The following is an 18,102-nucleotide window of genomic DNA, read 5'->3' as shown; positions in this document are numbered from 1 at the left end:
AGCAAATATTCCATTTATTTCATAGAAGTACCCAGGACCCTTGATCGGTGTGTGTAGAATTACATCAATTGCATCTGTGCTGGTTACTTCAGGTACTCTGGTTTCTATCTTTAAAAACATGCTGGTATGTGGACAAATAACACTACATCTCCAGTAAGTCTGAATGAGTGTATGAATGTGTGTTTTCATGGTGTTCTACCATTCTTTTGAAAGCATTCCCAGCACACAAAAGACTCTAGACCACAGCCCTGACCTGAATAAAGCCACTGCTGAAGATGAAGGAATGAAAACAATGAATGAGTATAAAATGATTCATTTTAGGGAAGCATAGTTAACCTGCATACTGTGCCATTCATTTATTTATTGTCAGTTATGTATTTCTATTTAGATCTCTTTTTTTAATTACATATGATTTGTAATGTTTTTTTTATGATGAAGATGTTTTTTGATGGACTGTGTTGTTGTCACTCAGCCAGGATAGGAGAAAGGGTTTCAGTGTGTGGGCTGGTCTGTGTGTGGAGGTAAAGGAGGAGGAGGGAAAGTGCGCTTTTGTGTGAATGGGACGCGACCGTAGCGGCGGTATTAACGCGTCCTGACAACGACAACAACAAAAAAAAAGCGATCGTTTGTGTTTATTCAGCGTTTTATTCGCTTTCCCCTCAGCTTTAATGACTTATTTACGCTTTTATTCCGCACTGGAAATGAAGCTGTAGTATAAACTAAAGCGAAAACGCTCCGTTTTAAAGACAACACCGGGAACCTGGAGCAGCTGAGAGGTGAGTTTAAGTGTCTCGTTTTTTTTCATTTTACACACTTGAGACACTTTGTAGAGATTTTCTGTCTTGTGCTGCTCTTGCTTACTCTCTTTAACTACACAGCTTTTTATCATGCTTGAACTCTTTTTATAGAATTGCCTAATAGACACAGTTATAACGTGTTATAACCGCACTGTGTTGTTGTTATTATTATTATTATTATTATTATTATTATTATTATTATTATTATTATTATTATTATTATTATTAGTGTCGTTATTATTATTATTATTATTATTATTATTATAATTATTATTATTATTACTATTATTAAAACACTTGTTATTTCTAACAAGTAAAGAGACGTTTAGACAGAGTTCATGCTAAATAAATTGCTGAGCTACACGAGGAACATGACACAAAAGACTTTTTTTTGTTTTGCAGACGTTTAGTAAGAACTAAAAGGGATTGAAAAGGGATCTGATAACAGATTTTAATATAAAGTATGGCAGATCTTTCAGTAGCTCATAAAAAAGCTGCAGGGTGAATGATCTTGTGCCAGGTTGCCAGTCACGCAGTGTTTGGCAGATCTTAAGGGAAAAACCTGTAGTGCACCAGGAGACAGGCGTATTCATGTTTCCTGTTAATGGCACATGGTAGGGTCTGATTAAACCTCTGGCCTGGGTGTCTTGAAAATTGAGTTTATTTTTTAAAGACCCAAGTCTATCAAAAAAGCCTGTAATTTCCCTTCACTGTTCCTGGGCATGTTGGTGAACTTCCCATTTCCTGGGAAAGTCAAACAATGGGAGAACAGAGAACATGTGACATCCGGGCTGTGCCTGAAGCTGACAGAGTACAGACCAGATTTAGACCGGTACCCTGACATCTAATAAAGCTGATTGTTATGGAAAGTGTTAGAGAGGACTGGGATATTTAAAGCAGATGATGTTGAAGGTTGAATCCAATGGAAGTATACAAGCTTTAGAAGAGAAAAGAGAAAAGAAGGCGGGCAAGGATTGGGTTGGGAATTAACAGGTAATGCATGACTTGAGGGCAGACATACTGTTTCTAACATTTCACGCAGGCTTGTTATTGTATTGATCACGAAACAAGCACACACACCGCACACACACGCACACACTCCGCACACACCTCGCACACACCCAAACAAACAGAACAAAAGCAGACAAGGCATTGTGCTGATTTTTGCTCTCAGATGTTCAGTTGCCTTTAATGCGGTCAGATGTTCTAGTTCAATAAAGCTATTAACAGACACAAAAGGTTGAAGCTCAGCCAACACACATGAGAGTCATTTGATTCTCAGGCTACTTTAATGGTCTCAGTTATAGAAGTCATGCTTTTAACATAAAAATAAATTGCATAAAAAGGCTTTTACCATATTCCGTATTCATCTTGTACATGGTTTGTTCAGTGGTATTTGTTAAAGAATTTGACTTTCGATGCCATTTATTCGTTTGTCATTTGCACATACTGTATTGCATTTCAGGCATTTTCTTTCACATGTTTAAATATGATGAATGCTGTAATATGATATGGTTGCAAATCCAGTCCTGTTTGTGATGACCAATTTGACAGATAGCCAAATTTGCAGTGACATCTTGTTGAACAGGTTTTTAAGATGCAGGTGCCGCAAAAATAATGGCTAATCATGCTTGTGAAAATACAGCTTATTATAGTAGAATCAGGATTTTAAAAGCTACACACCACATGTGCCTTGACCAGCCTGTGTGGCAAAAAGTCAGTGTGTGTTACTGAAACAAGAGGCGGCTATCATGTTTATAATGGAAGTCAGTTCGAAGCCCCTGTAGCCGGTGGTCACAGCAGGAATGGCCTGAAGAGACACGGAAATGAGGAGTCAGTTAAAATAAATCGGTTAAAGTGTGACCGAGCCACGTTATGAGCTATAAAGGTTCATTAGTAGTGGTGGACAATGTGGGCCTAAAGCAGGAGTGCAAAACAAGGTTTAGTTACATTGAGTCCTCAAGTAATGTTTGAGGATGCAAGTAACCGTGCTGCTGCATATCATTCGAGCTGTCGGTTGGTACTTTACATAGAAATGACCATCTAGTGGTGTAACTCGGGTCAACAAATTTGGAAGTCTTTGACTCTTGGCTGTACAGTAGAAAAAATAAAACGATTTATCCTGTTATTTCTCTATTTCTCGCTCTCTTTATTGTTCTGTATATTCACAATATCGATATGTACATTCAAGAATACAAAATGTGGGCAAGATGATGCACAACATAGTATTTGTTGCTGTTTCATAGCAATGTAGCAACGTTTTATTCCCAAGCCGTAGAAACATTTTTTTTTACTTAATTTTGCTGTATGACTTGAATGATTTTTTTTTTTCATGTGTGTGTTTCAGTAAACTCATTTAAATAGAAAACACAGTTAAAATACATTAGAAAAGCTTTTACTTTTTGTAGGCCATGTTTAGCGAACAGATTTAGACAGCCATAATATTCAGCTTTTTTCTTAATACCCTCCCACATATGGGAGACTTTTGAGTCGCATTATTCACTCAAATGATTCCTAGGATAATTCATAGTGACATACTCGTTCACCTTGTGCATGTGTGTGTGTGATGAGTGGGTGTGTGATGAGGGGGGATTTGATGGCAGATGCTTTAAGTGCTCTCTGCTGATGTGGGATCCCGTTGGGAGGCTCTACCTCTTTTGACAGGAACATTTCTGGAACAATAGATGGCAAATTTGTTAACAAATCCCCAGAAAATAGCGATTTCCCTATTTGCCTAATTGCTTTCCGAGCCTTGCCTTTTTTGGGTGTTTGTGCCTTGCCCAAAGAATAAATGTAAGCCCGAAACAGAAAGCTGGTTGCCTATAACGCATCTAAACAGACCAAACATTCACAATATGCTGCAAGTCTTTGTTGTTTTGTGATTTGTTGCTCTCTGTTGTCTATATACAGCTAATCCTTTTAAGTTTTCCCATTGTTTCTTTTTCTCGGTTTATGTTCTTGGAGCTGCTTTGAAACAGGTTTCACTGCCTTTTCTGAGAATCAAAGAAAATATGCAAGGTATCTGTAGTAGCCTCAAGCCTTGTGGCCTTTTAGAGTGGTGGGTTTGTCTGGTCTTACAGAGCTTAAGGTGTTTGAATTTCTGGCATCGTTTTACTTCATTTATTTATCCATACAGATCTCAGACAGAAAACCCAGAGAACAAAGCACGCTGTTCTGTATCATACGGTACGCTGTAGCTTCCCTGCTGCTTAGCTAATGCGCTGGATGGGAAAATTGAAGATGATTTGTTCAGTAATTACCTCATCCATCACACTTAAACATGCAGAAACACAGACATACACCTAAAGCCACTGTAGAATAATAATGATTCTTAATTGAATTCTATAGTGAATGGATGGGTCATCGATGATGGGTTAGATGTCTGCTACTGCTCTGTGTATATGTGCGTGTGTTTCCTCTCTAGAGAGACATTAGCAGGGAGTATTTAGAAACAGAAGGGCACCAGGGAGCAGTCATGACCTACAGTCTGGAAACGGGTATAGAAATCAATAGAGCAGCGTGGGTAAAGTGCAATGTCCCAGATGAATAGGCCTAGTTGACTGTGGGGGAGGAGAGGTAAACTGTAGTGTGGCAGAGTGAGATAGAGGATCCCTCCTCCCTTTTCCTGTACTCCCTTCAATCTGTCTACGCTGCTGCGTGTGAATCAGTGCAAAAGGCAAAAGAAGTGCTCAGAAGTGTCAGGCTCTTCGTCCAAGGTTTTCCGGCCACTTCAGACCACTGTAGAATTAGTCAGACAAGACTGTGGAGTGAGTCAAAAGACAAACTGAATGAAACACAAGGCTTTGGTTGGAAGAAGCTTTTTGCTGTTCAAGCTCAGTGGAAATACAACAGGAATCACTGATTATTCAACTTTGCTTTTGTCCACAGTGTAGTCGTGTTCAATTACAATGATTTCTGTACCTTTCACCTTCAAAGTGTGTGCAAGTGTTCTTCTCTTCTTTGTTTTGACTATGTGGCAATGCAGGAGATTACTGGACATTTTAGTTATATCTGATTCTAATTTGATGGTATTTAATTACAAACTCAAGTGATGTACACTGCTAGGCCAAACGTTTTTGGACATCTGACCATGACACCTATACTGTATGTGCCTTTTGAAAGGGAGTTGGTTCCCACTGTACTTCCACACTGTACCCACATGAGCCTTAGTGAAGTTAAGGTAATGAGTACTGGGCTGTGGTCAGCTTGACAGTTCATCCAGCAGAAAGGTGTTCATTGGAGTTGAAGTCAAGTCTCTGTGCAGGTCACTGGAGGTCTTCTTGCTTCAACCATGGTCTTCATGGTGCTCACTTTGTGCACAGTGGCACTGTCATGCCGGAACATGCTTGGGTCTATTAGTACCAGTGAAGGGACATTGTAATGCTAGTATACAAAAACATTCAAGCCAATTGTGTGCTTCCAACTATGTGGCAAAAGTTTAGGGAAAAACAACATATGGGTGAGAACACCAGGTTTTCGCAAACCTTTGGCTTTTATAGTGTATGTTTTACTATGGCAAGCAAACTGTCCAAAAAGCTTGGTAAGATTGTGAGAAGGCACATTGACCAACAAGGTCTTTGATATCTTTAGGTAAATGTATTATACTGACTCCATTCACAAGATCTTTGGGTAAGGTTTCACAGAATTCATCCATCCAGCCATCCACACATCTAACCATCCACTTTCTGATGGCCTTATCCTGCACAGGGTCAAAAGGAACTTGAAGGGGACTTAGAGCACAGTACGAAGGACAACCCTGGATGGGGTGCCAACCCATCAGACAATTGCACTCACAATCACACACCCATTCTCATACCAAACACAATTTAAAGATGCTGATCAGCCTACAACACATGTCTTTAATCTGGTCCCCAGTAGTTGTAGCTAAGTCTTATTTGCAAGTTTGACTGGAGCAAATACTGTAGAATAAATAACAAAGACCTTTTCACAGTGGTAGCCCTTTGCAGCTGAAAAGGACAATGCGTGCCTTGCTTAACTTTTAGAAGAAAGCAGATCACCTGTGGTCTGACAGCCTTACTGACACCCATATAGTAGTTAAGGTATAGGTAAGTGAACTAAGTATCTATTTCTGTCCTTCATTAGAAGGTGATTACTCGGTATAGAGTTCAGCCTACTGGCAACTTTTATTCAGTTAAGAGAAAAAAATTGCAACACCCTTCAGTATGACCTGTGCACTCTCTTCTGGTGAATGAAATATCCTAAGAGGTGATGAGACAGGATTTCCTGCAGTGAATCAGCCCTTCTTCTGTTGTCTCAGGCCTCCGTCTACAAAATTGCACCATCACATTTCACCACCTGCAAATGTCACCGTAGATCTCATACTGACCCAAATATCACAACAGCACACAGGGCTGGATGTAGGCTAAAAAAGACACTTTTCTGAATCATTGAAAATTATAAAAATGCTGCTCCTATGTATGGTGTAAAATTGCTGCAGCTTCAGGTCTACTCTATATCTTCGTATTGAGGGGTATTATGTTCTTTTGCCATCTTTCACTGCCTTGAAAGAAAGCACAGTGTTATGTTATAGCCTCATCTGCTAATGAAAATGACCTGTGTCAGCACAATGGTGTCAATCACACTAACAATATGGCCCGTGTGTGAGTTGAAACCTGATGCACTGGGATTGTACATCGCGCACTGATCCTGCTGAATCTATAGATGGTGTGTTTAACTTGTGGGACACTGAGGTAATTTGTAGACAGAGTGAAATTGATGACAGAACTAATAACAGAAAGAGTCGTCTGAAGTACATACAAACTATCAAACTATCAAGCCATATGACTTTGGCACAAATGCACAATCCCTAAGCTTAAAGATGACCATTAAACAACCTAGTATGTTAATACAAGAGGTTATATGCAAATAATTGTGTTGAAGTGGTACAAATATGACTAACACAAAGTTAGGTACGTGTAATGTTGATCGGTTAACAACCCTCATGTTTGTTGAGTGAGTGGAAATAGGATAATGTTCCTTATTTTACTTGTTTTACAATTTATTGAGAAACAGTGAATCAGAGAGGTTAAATATATAATCTAGGTGTAACCACCGACAAGACAGAGATGCAAAACATCATAAACTTTCTGATTTATTAGAAAGACAGAACACTGAAATAAACAAAAATGTGGTCAGTCAGGTTCAAGAAAAAATAATTACACAAGTTTCTAATTAGTAGTATGACGTAGATCGAGTCACCAGTTACATTGTAAAATGTTATGAGAATGGTGGCAGAGATGTGAAGTAAAACTGTACTAAAGTACTGAATTCTGACAGTTATCTGTTTTAAAACGCCAGCTTTGGGGGTTCGAGTCTCAGCTCGGATCTGAGCTTGATGTGTGTTTTTATTCAGCGCTTCGAAAATTCATGATCAGATCATGTTGAATGTATGATAACTAATTGTTATTAACTTTTGTTAATAATGTTACTCAATTCAATCTGATGGAACCGTTGTAAGCATTTGAATTAATTGAATTCAGCGATCTTTTTCATAATCGAACAGATATATTAGGGAAAAAAATAGTGAGGTGAATATAACTGAGAGGATCCAAATGTTACTAAGATGATAATAAAGATCATGGAGACAATTATAAAGATCATTCATATTCATAGTTTATAACATTTACAAAGGAAATTTAACATTTTAACTAATTTAACTGATAAAACATTTAACCTGCTTTAAAATTTAATGCTTTAAAAACTTTCTAGCCATGAAGGCTTGACCTAATGTACACCCAAACTAAGAAAGCGCTTGTGTTGGTGGATGAACTGCACATAAATCTTGACAGATCTTTGGCCCTTTTCTTTCCATGAGCATATTTCACTACAAAAGCAAACGAAAGAGTTACTAAATATGAATGTTAGAGTTAATGTGAGACTCTTAGTAGCCTATTGCGTTTAAATCCAAACCCACTGAACATTAATAACAGTAGCATTGAGGTACAAATGACTGACCGTTTTAAACAAGTTTGATGCTGTGCAGCATTGTAACAGTTAAATAAGCATGCTTTGTCGTAACAGAGGTGTTGCGTACTGTTGATTGGCGTTTATAAAACACTTCCTCATTTTCAAATGGCATTCCATGTGAGTCAGCAGGAAGGACAATAGAGGAACACACACACAGTTCTGGTAAATAATGCAGAAGGATATAAAATAAAAGAACAGACGCGTTAAAAACCGAGAATGATGGGATGGATCTAAAAGTATCCAAGTAAAATCCATTAGTAAAAATTGCTTGTTTCATTACTAAACACAGATTAAATAAAACAGTTAATGATATGTTAATAGAAATATACACCTATTATTTAGCTTGGTTAAAAAAAGCCTCAGAATATATGCAAATATATCCTAATTTTCTATAGAAGTCTGTTTCCGCCATGGAGAATGGAAGGAAGGAAGAAAGGAAGGAAGGAAGGAAGGAAGGAATTGCGACTTTATATTTCACAAGTCTGACTTTTTTCTTGCATTTCTGAGTAACATCTCACAGTTTTGACTTTTTCTCAGAATTGCAATTGTCTCACAATTCGTAATTAGATTCCTTTCTCAATTTCAATAAAGTCATTAAACGTGTATGCAATTTTGTAATCATTTTAACTTTTAATTTAATTTAAATTGTTTTCTGAGTGTCATGTTTAAATGTCCTCATCGCTGTCTGAGAGTTGTCACACTAAATTTTGTTCTATTGTATATATTGACAATATAGGATCTTACCGATTTAGCTTAACGCTTATAATTGAGGTTTTTTTTTTTTTTATTTTGTAATTTTTGTCTCTCAATTCTGAATTTGTTTTTAATTAGTCACTTGATTCGGTAGCTCCAGGTGATGAGCGCACAATAGCGTCTGGTTTTCCATGTTTTAACTAATTGATGTTCTCATGTAGCCTATTTATAGAGAATGATTAATGCTTGGTGTATTCTTTGTAACTAACAAGCCAAAACTAATCCTCTTCATCTTTTTCCATTATCACACAGTACTGGCATCTGATGACATGCAAAGACAGACACTATGATCAAGAATTATGATGAAGAACAGTCTGAATTGTGAGACGTTAACCGTGTTCACAACAGTCAGAGTACAAAGCAAGATATAAAGTTGCAATTGTGAGTAATAACTTTAATCACTTTAACTTTTTATTTATTTTTTACCTTCAAAACGGGCTTCCAGAGTATTCTGATCACGTATGGTCATGCTATGCTTTCCTTTTTTTCTCAGTATTCGAATGCTGTATGTTTCACCCATATGAATAAATATGAATGATATATTTTTTGTTGTCTCTCAAAACCTCATACATATCAAATGTTAAATAACCACATACTGTATATGTGATTGGAGAAATCATTTATCCAAAATCGATTTATGTTAGTTAAGTTAAATATTTAATTGGGAATGTTAAATCTTTTTACCTGAGACTGAATGCATTTGAAGATGACTATGAGTAATTACAATCTACAACTAAATGTGGAACTCAATTTTTTTGGAACGCCATTGTGCTGGTAAAGAGGGTTGAATGAACCTGACAGTAGAAACTGCATATGACTGAGCAGATATTGAATGGATGTGTGATGCCGCCTACTCACCAAGTATCATTCACACTTCAGTGCCTGAGAGAATAAGTAGGCCTTTAAATTAGGTATTGCAGAAACATACCATTTTTATGATTCAATAAAAACATGCAGACATGTAATTCAAGTTGGCATCTAGTGATGTTACTGGGAAATTAACGTGAGTTTTTAACAAGTGTTTGCAGGTCCTTATAAATTTTTAACAGCTGCTCCCTGTCAATGATGTCAGATAGTATGTTTTTATTAATATTTTTGTCTCAGTATTGTAATAAATATTCAACAAATATTCCTGTTCTTAAAAAAAAAATGCCTAGAATGTGAATTCACAAGGGAGGTAAAGTTCCCCTCAGGTCATTCTGGCCCATGCAGGGAGGCTCAGGGAATCTATTCATGCTGGTCATCTATTGCATGTGATATTTAAACCCAACACCCCTTTTCTTCTCCTCCTCTCTATTCTGCCTTTTATTCTTTCGCTCGAAAAGCTCAGCATCTGTGCTATCCCTCAGAGACCTTATTAGTGGGGGCAGACAGACAGCATGCAAGTGACGTTAGGCAGTGGCATCGTTTACCTCCCCCTTCTGCTCTGTGGCATCTGTGCTAGGCACACACACACACACACACACACACACACACACACACACACACACACACACACACACACACACACACACACACACACACACACTCTGTTTTCTATAGTTCAGGGGCTGCTTGGTGGGGTGCAACTCTGTAGCCCGGTGCCAGCAGAAAAAACCCAAATCTTAGTGCAAATGGACAACTCAAAGGTTCAGTGGTGGCAGGGCCAGACATGCTGTCAGGTCTCACAAAGCAGGGCCTGACAGTGCTGCTGAAACCTTTCTTCCACTGGTTTTTATCAGATTTGATCCCACTTTTTGCTCCCTTTGGTTAACCCATGGCTTAATTCACTAACAGTGCTGTGTGAAACTGGACTCCAATAAGAGAATGAACTAAGCTCCAATTAAAAAGTGATAATATATCGAATCTAATTCAATTTATTTGGTATTTCCATCCAAACATAAGATTATTCAATATATTTCTAGACATATTTAACAATGTTTAAGCTTTATATGTTCTTGTTTTATTGGTAGATTGATTTGCATGTCAATAAAAGCTAAAATAGTAAAATATGCCTAGAAAATCAGCCAAGCCTAGAGACTAGAAATTTCACTTAATGGGGAGATTCTTGTGTTAAATATATAAATGTAAATAGTTCCTGAATATAGTAAAATGTGTTTACTATTTCTAACCAAATTTAACATTATTAAACCTATTTCTAGGCATATTTTACAATTGTTAAGCTTTAAATTGTATTATTTTTTTTGACAAATTCAATTTTGCTTCTTTTTAAAAATGAAGGTTTAAAGCAAGCAAACTGTCTGTCTATAGAACCTGAAAATATAAAGCTTAAAAATAGTCAAATATGAAATATGTGCAATAAACATATATTTGGTTTGTAAATCAATAGTAGAAAACTTTCACTAGATTCAAGATATCGAATCACATGTTAAGTTTTTTAAGCCCAATTTTATTATCATACAACTCTGTCAGTGAACTAAACTATGGTTTAGTAAATTATTAGTACAATACATATGTAAATATGTATAATAATTTTAAAATTGGTTTACTGTAATCTTCTAAAAAAGAAATAGTGTAGCTATCTTAAGAAGTGGTAGCTCAGTGGAAGATGCTAGGCTACTTCACAGCTATCTCTTAACCAAGTTCAATTCAGTGGTTTAGTAAGACAAACAGAAGGTTTATTAAGTCAAAATTGTGCCTTTCCTAAATGTAATGTGTGGATATTGGCTGGCTGACAGCTGCTTGCCCATCACGTCTGTTGAAGCCATCTGGATGTGGTTCTGACTCCTTCTCACCTCTATGAGATCTTCAAACGTTTATCAATTGTGCGAATGTGATCATAAGCAATAGAATCTTTTAATGGAGCAGCTTTTTTTTTAGGGAGAGTGCAAGGAGTGCAAGAGAGGGATCAACTGCCAATAATAATTATATATATATATATGAATGATATAAATAATGAATATATCTCAAAAAACAAAAAAACACCTTTAATAAACATAAATCTGATTCCCCAAAGCCTTCTGCCCTCTGCTGCCTTAATGTGTTCAGTAAGAGTGGATTCATAGTGATGCATTGTGGGTGTTCCCTAAAACAGCATGCAGTTGAAAACAGGACAATAAGTGCTTAAGGGTTAGTACTGTCTTGCCTGGAGAGTAATCGCTATTGCACTGAAAAGATATGTCTGTACAACCCTTGATATATGAAGTCTTGACAATGCGGAGGTCATGCCGGAGGTCACGCAGATTACACAAGAGTACTATGAGTCAGGGTGTTAGGTCATCATGAATTGCCCAGCTGAAGCAGAAATACTAGACAAAAGCAGGGGCAGGAATTGACAGACATACAGGACAATCTACTCAGTCATCCACCTGCAACCTCGAATGCTCTGGGTTTATTTTCTGCCATGGTGTTAAATCTGAAAAAAAGACTTGTTGGATTTATTTAATTCAAACATATACATTGGATCCATGTGATTGACCTGAGCAACATTAAAGCAGTGTGTTAAAAAGTGTGTGTTCAACAGTACACCAGTGTATTCATTTCAAGACTCAACTTGAAGATAGGCTTTGTTTCAACATACAAGTACTTAAGGCAGTGGATCGCTTTAAGTTTCATTTTCGAACACTTACTAACTTACAATTAAATAAATAAGGTCGCATAACTTAATCAGGCTAGCATGTTTTACAGTGTGTTCCTTCAAATCATTACATGATTTGAGCAGATTTTCAAAGCACCTGAGGTGAGAATAAAACCCACAATGCTGTTGTTTTGCAATAAACACATTACCATTGCACTATTCTATCACACTTATTAATTTGTTACATTTAATACTATAGTTATAGTTCGCATAAATCCTAACGTCTTTGTGAAATTGGACAGTTGGTTTATGTTGATACAAGGTGAATTGATCACGCTCACTCTCCATCATTCAATCCAGTAATAAAATTGAATTACATACAACGTACTGTGTATGGTTGTGTATGTGAACAGGAAAAATTCGATTTTGAAATCTCCCGATGTCTCACCTCATAATACAGAGTCTCTTTTTCTGTACATAAGACTGGCAGGAATTCTTGAGCTGACTGTATATGCCCATAACTGAACAACTTTCTACATTTTTAACTCACTCTTTGAGATTCAAGGGTTCAGATTTAGATAGTCGTATATTTTTCCAACCTGGAATGTGTGTGTTTGTGTGTGTGCATGTGTGTATATTTTAGGATGAGTGCCTTGCATAGTCTATGAGCCAGGGATGTGGGTGTGTTTGTTTTGGTCTGTGCTCACTACTGTTTTGTCTGGGACTACAAGCTGAACCTCAGAAAGCTGAAACAAGCTCATTTTTTACTGAAGGAAACAGGCTTTTTTTCCTGCTCCTCCTTCTCCACACTCTTGTCTCTCCTCCTGGATAGCTGGAATCTGCTCTGTTCCAACCACCTGAACAAATGGGATCAAATGCATCTCATGTGATTAGGAAAAGCATTGGCTGTAATCCACTTTGTCTGCTATTATCCCCTTTTCCAAACCTGTGATATTTAACATCCCTTGATTGACCTTCGATACGCTAGCTACAATAGAGGCTTTGAGTGTAGAGAGAGACTTAATAGAAAAATTGTGCCTTGTGGATAATAATTAGTTTGATTTGTGATCTTGACTTATACCTAAACTTCTTACCCAGTTAAACTAGATGAATTACTACTATTGTGTTAACACTGCTATTTTATATATAAATGAAATGAGACCACCAAAGATTGGCAAATAAGTAGATATTATCTGGGTGATATCTTCACTATTCTGTGCAGAGCAGTGAAGGCATGGCATGTTAGTTGTATAGTGCGTGTGTGTGTGTGTGTGTGTGTGTGTGTGTGTGTGTGTGTGTGTGTGTGTGTGTGTGTGTGTGTGTGTGTGTGCTGCTAGTTCAATTGAGTACCAATGAGTGTACACAAAATATTAAGTGGATCTAATGAGTATATTTATCACTACCCAGTGGATTACATATGTTAGATTACTAAAATGGATTAGAAGAAGATAACCGTGTTAGTAGTCCTAATGGAGTATAGATGTCTAATCCTTCCCGGGGTCCCCGAATATGTCTGTCCTGATTAACAAGTGGGAAATGAAAGCTTCTTCCAAAAACCATAACTTGCTTCAGGGAAGATCTTGTTTTGATTCTCTGCTTCTGTGTTCGAACCCTCAACTTAATGATCGATGTTGGTTTAGAAGCAGTGGCATGTTTAAACCTGCTGATGCTATTAACATGCCTTTCTGTGCATGCCACTAAGCAAAGAAAAAAAAATTGCATTCCCTTATTCGACCTCATTCATTGTTTGCAGAGTAGATGTTCACTATAAGATGTTCATTGTGAGAAGCCAGAAAGCAGGCAGTGGAATGTGCCTAAGTACAGACCTGAAAAGATTTACATTTACTCATTTGGATGACGTTTTTATCCAAAACAGCTTGGAGACAGGATTCTTCTGCACAAATAAGGATTATGGGACCTGTTCAAGCGCTCAACAGCGACAGCTTTAGAGCTGGTGTGATTTCAACCAGTCTTCAGTCTTCTGCAAAATATCATATAATGTATAATGATGTATCATGTAATTAATTAGTTAGCATTATCGCTAACTTTATATGTATAACTTTAGTTGTGTTTATGCAGATCAATTTAAAGCCCTATTCCAGTAGTTCCACACTTCCTGCCATGTTGATATCAAAGTATTATGGAATAAAATTTCAGAAATATTTGTATGCTCGTCTCAGGGATTCAAATCCTTCATTCGTTATTTGCAGTTAGCACTGAATGAAGCTTACCCTTCAACCCTGTTTATATAACTGTTATAACCAACTTGGGTTGTGTGGTGGCGGTTGCTGGGCTATTATCCAATTTGGGGCAAATTAAATTAGATCTCTTGCTGCAGTTCTTTTATATTGATTGGCCTGGTTTCATAAAGCAGCCTGGTGCATTGATTGTTCCTCAATTTCGTTTACACTGTTTGACTTCCACTTGCGTTTTTTTAATTTATTTATTTTTATTTCACTGAAACATATGAATCATCTGAAGACAGAATGAAGACACAGTATGTGTCAACTTTAGCTTCTTATTCCTAATATAATCTTAGGGGCTTATACATCACAGTTTATTCTGAAACAGAGCACAATGTGTGTGTATACTTGATAATGAAATCTGTCCGTTGGAGCAGGAAGGTCAGCAAGGTACTGAGTTCGGTTGCACTTGAACTGTGGCAAGATTGCAGTGAAACATCTGTTTCCACAATATATGTGTATCATGAATGACAGGGCAATGTTGTTGGACACCAAAGAGGTGAGATGTATTTCTGTGTATAATAGCAACCAAATAACAACAATAATAATAATAAAAATTCAACTGAATCAAGTGGGTCTCCTCTGCATGGAATCTGACCACATTTTCCATTGATAATTCTAATTCCTTGATCTGAAGGATAAATATTCAAGTCAATTGTATTTGCATAAGGCTTTTAACAGTAGATAATGTCACAAACCAAAATCAGTATGTAGATTTAGATACCTAAATTTCAAGCCAGAGACTGTGACAAATTCCCATAGACAACATGAAGAAGAAACCTTGGCTACATCGAAAATGGGATTATAAGAACTGTAGTAGTACAGTGTACAGAAAGGATGGTCAGTATGAGACTATGGTGAGTATGAATAAGCACAGAAATGCCTCTACAATGAACTCTACAGTATCTAGTTGAGATTATCCACCGCATGCAAATTTTTAGTTTCCGTGTTAGACTACCAACATTTGCAAATATACTGTGTTTTCTTCCTCATACAATATTTTTCAAAGTCATAGTGCAGACGGAACTGTGTTACTCTGGTACTACCCTGACGTCGTGGATAAATGAAATAAAAGTTATTTTTAAAAAGATTTCCTCTGGAATATATCGAGTGGAGTCCTCCGATGCCTGAAATAACACACTGGGGGAAGTTCAGAAACCAGAAATCTTCAAAATGTGCAGTATCTCTTAAATAAGTCAGTTTGCTCAGGTTTACGATGTCATATAACACCACTGCATAGAAACATTATGATCTGTTAATTATATATGGAAGGTCATCAACATGTCTGGAAAACCTGCAGCTAATGGAGTCATCAGTGTATGCCATTATCTTCTAACCGGTGTATGCACCAAAACAGCTATTCTTTTTGTGCACGTACATCTTTACTGAATGTCTGGCTATAGTGCATGGGTCGATTGAGTGGCTTTGGCGAGGCTTTGGAAGACAAGAAAATAACAGAGTAAGAAACCACAATGCCTGTTTATGTGGACGAAGTGGAAAGACTGGGGTAGTCATTGTGTCTGCTTGTGTGCGTGCGTGTGTTTATACTTTGAGTCCACATGTGTATATGTTTTGTGTATGAGTGTGTGTGTTTGTGGGGTGGGCAGAACGGGTAAGCTCTGGAGCCTGCCCTCCATCTCTTTCCTCCAAAAGAGGGAAAGTCTTGGATTTAAGCCTGTGCATGCAGCACTGAGCACCAGCTACTAGCATCAAGACCCAAACATTTTTTTTTGGTTTACAGTTAGGTTTTCCCGAGAATTCCCGTAGGAGTATTGCTTCTTAGCATTTCCTCCACAAATAAAACATGTCCCTGGCCTTCCTGTGTGGTATGGAGAATGTGCTGGCTTCTGGGAGTCATTTAGTATGGACTATTGCTGAGCAGATGCTGAGGAGATGCTACAGTGATGGGCTGCTTCCATGCAGGAGGTTGATTCAGTCGTGGTGGAATATCGGAGATGTTTATCAGGTATGAAAGTATTGAGCTTTCAACAGCAATTGCATGGTCATGATAGTCATAATTTGTGGTCATAATATCTACTCGTAGTTTTCTCCTCATCCTAAATGGTTTAACTTTAGAGCCTCACTGCACTTGTAAAAACTTTGAGTATAGCCATGATGTGATTTCTGTGTCTATGTTTTGTTTTGTTTGTTATAAATATGTTAATTTAATTTTTGTTTTGTCTTTTGCTGCCTTATCAGCCAGGTCACATTTTTAAAAGACGTCATTGATCTCAATGAGTTAAATACAGGTTATTAAGATTTAAAATAATTGTTAAAATGCTGCATTTAAGCTTGATTTCCAAGAATAGATTTGTTTTGGACAATGGCTTGTGGCATTTCTGGGATTCTAGCATACTATTTGTCTTATGATAGTTTAGTTTTTCACAGCGTTATCAGCATTTTGTCCGTCTGCTATAAGATAATGGAGGTCGGTGTGTATACGATAGCTTCTCAGAGTTCCCGTGGAGAGAAAACTGATTTCCATGAGTTCCATTTCAGTTTGAATGATTTGAATGATGGCACTTATATGTTTGCATTTCCCAAAGGTGGTTTATTTCAACAAAATGTCATTTTTTAAAAATTTGAAATGTCAAATTTTGATGACTAGTTTGAACACGAAAAAACACAGAAAAATAGTAAAGATTCTTTAAAATGTCCAACATCTTAAGGGAAAGGGAATTTCAGGGCTTCAAAGTCGTAGGATTAGCATTGTAGGGTCGTGCAGTAGTGCAGCCCAATTGTGCAAAACTGTGAGTCTAATAAAAAATTTAAAAAAGTTTGTATAACACGCAAAAAAATGGACACTATATATATATAGACATTCTTAGTACCATAATTATTCAAATACACCTAGTATATACTCATTTTTATATTGAGCATGATGTTTTCAAGCAAGAGGCTCAAAAATCGGCCTAGGGTTAAACAGGTTAAGACTTTTTAATTTCCAGGGTTTTTTCCAGGTTAATTTCCAGGGTTTTTAAACTAATGGTATACTAATATCAACGTATTCATTGATAGAAACTTTTGTATGTCTTTATGGACAAGAATGACTGCCAAATGCCTTTAATGTAAATGTAGTTACATTTTACATGAACCTGAAGATGTGAAACAACTAAATATATGAAGAAATGCACCACATGAGGCAGAATAACAAAGGAGTCCGTCAAATATATGTTGTAGCTTAATTTTGAATCACTTACATGCTCTGAGAATAGTTTTGTAATGTATGTTGATAAGCTATATTCTTGCAAGTGACACTTTAGACTAGATTAGAGCAAACCATGTCCACAGTTTTATATTTTTGTCCACTTTTATATTAAAATTGATCTGCAATTTCATGCAAATTAAATAGAAAGAAGCTTTGAGGTATGATCAGTTCAAGTACTATAGATTAAAGCGTAATGCCTAAATGGTCAGGTCCCAACTTTATTGTCACTATTGCAGACAAACATTTCAACTTTTATATGAGGGAAATGTTTTATTAAAAGAAGTTTATTAATACTTCTTTTGTCATACAAAGTTATTTCAAAACCTAACTTTTCTTTTCTCTATGAACGCATTCTATAAACTCTTGTCATCACATTTTTACTGTGGGTTGGATAGTCATATGTCCAGACAATCGCCTCTCCAGATGTTGTGTTTGGTGTCAGACCTTTATAGTAGTATTTGGAGTTGGTAGATATGAGTCATTGCCAGTCAGTTTTATTTTTATTTTTTCCATGATGACTCCAGTGGTGACTCGCGTGTGTGTGTGTGTGTGTGTGTGTGTGTGTGTGTGTGTGTGTGTGTGTGTGTGTGTGTGTGT

At 37.0% G+C, this 18,102-nt stretch overlaps 1 protein-coding gene across 6 annotated transcripts in view; it reads left to right on the top strand.

The window, feature by feature from the left end:
* Positions 1-548: 548 nt before the first annotated feature.
* frmd4ba (FERM domain containing 4Ba) overlaps positions 549-18,102 on the top strand; it is a 48,898-nt gene continuing 31,344 nt past the window's right edge. For 2 of the 6 annotated variants that reach the window (XM_027146820.2, XM_027146819.2), the window contains exon 1: positions 16,031-16,263. In XM_027146820.2, the coding sequence (XP_027002621.2) occupies positions 16,102-16,263 (162 nt within the window). In that variant the 5' untranslated portion in view covers positions 16,031-16,101. Of the gene's footprint in view, positions 777-8,789; positions 8,919-16,030; positions 16,264-18,102 lie in introns of those variants that run through there. The other 4 variants (XM_027146823.2, XM_027146825.2, XM_027146821.2 and 1 more) reach the window with 4 other exon arrangements.

The sequence above is a fragment of the Tachysurus fulvidraco genome, chromosome 5 (assembly GCF_022655615.1).
Source record: "Tachysurus fulvidraco isolate hzauxx_2018 chromosome 5, HZAU_PFXX_2.0, whole genome shotgun sequence".
In the NCBI taxonomy this organism is placed as follows: Eukaryota; Metazoa; Chordata; class Actinopteri; order Siluriformes; family Bagridae; genus Tachysurus; species Tachysurus fulvidraco.
The sequence above is the reverse complement of the archived record's forward strand: the minus strand, read 5'-3'. Positions and strand labels throughout refer to the sequence as shown.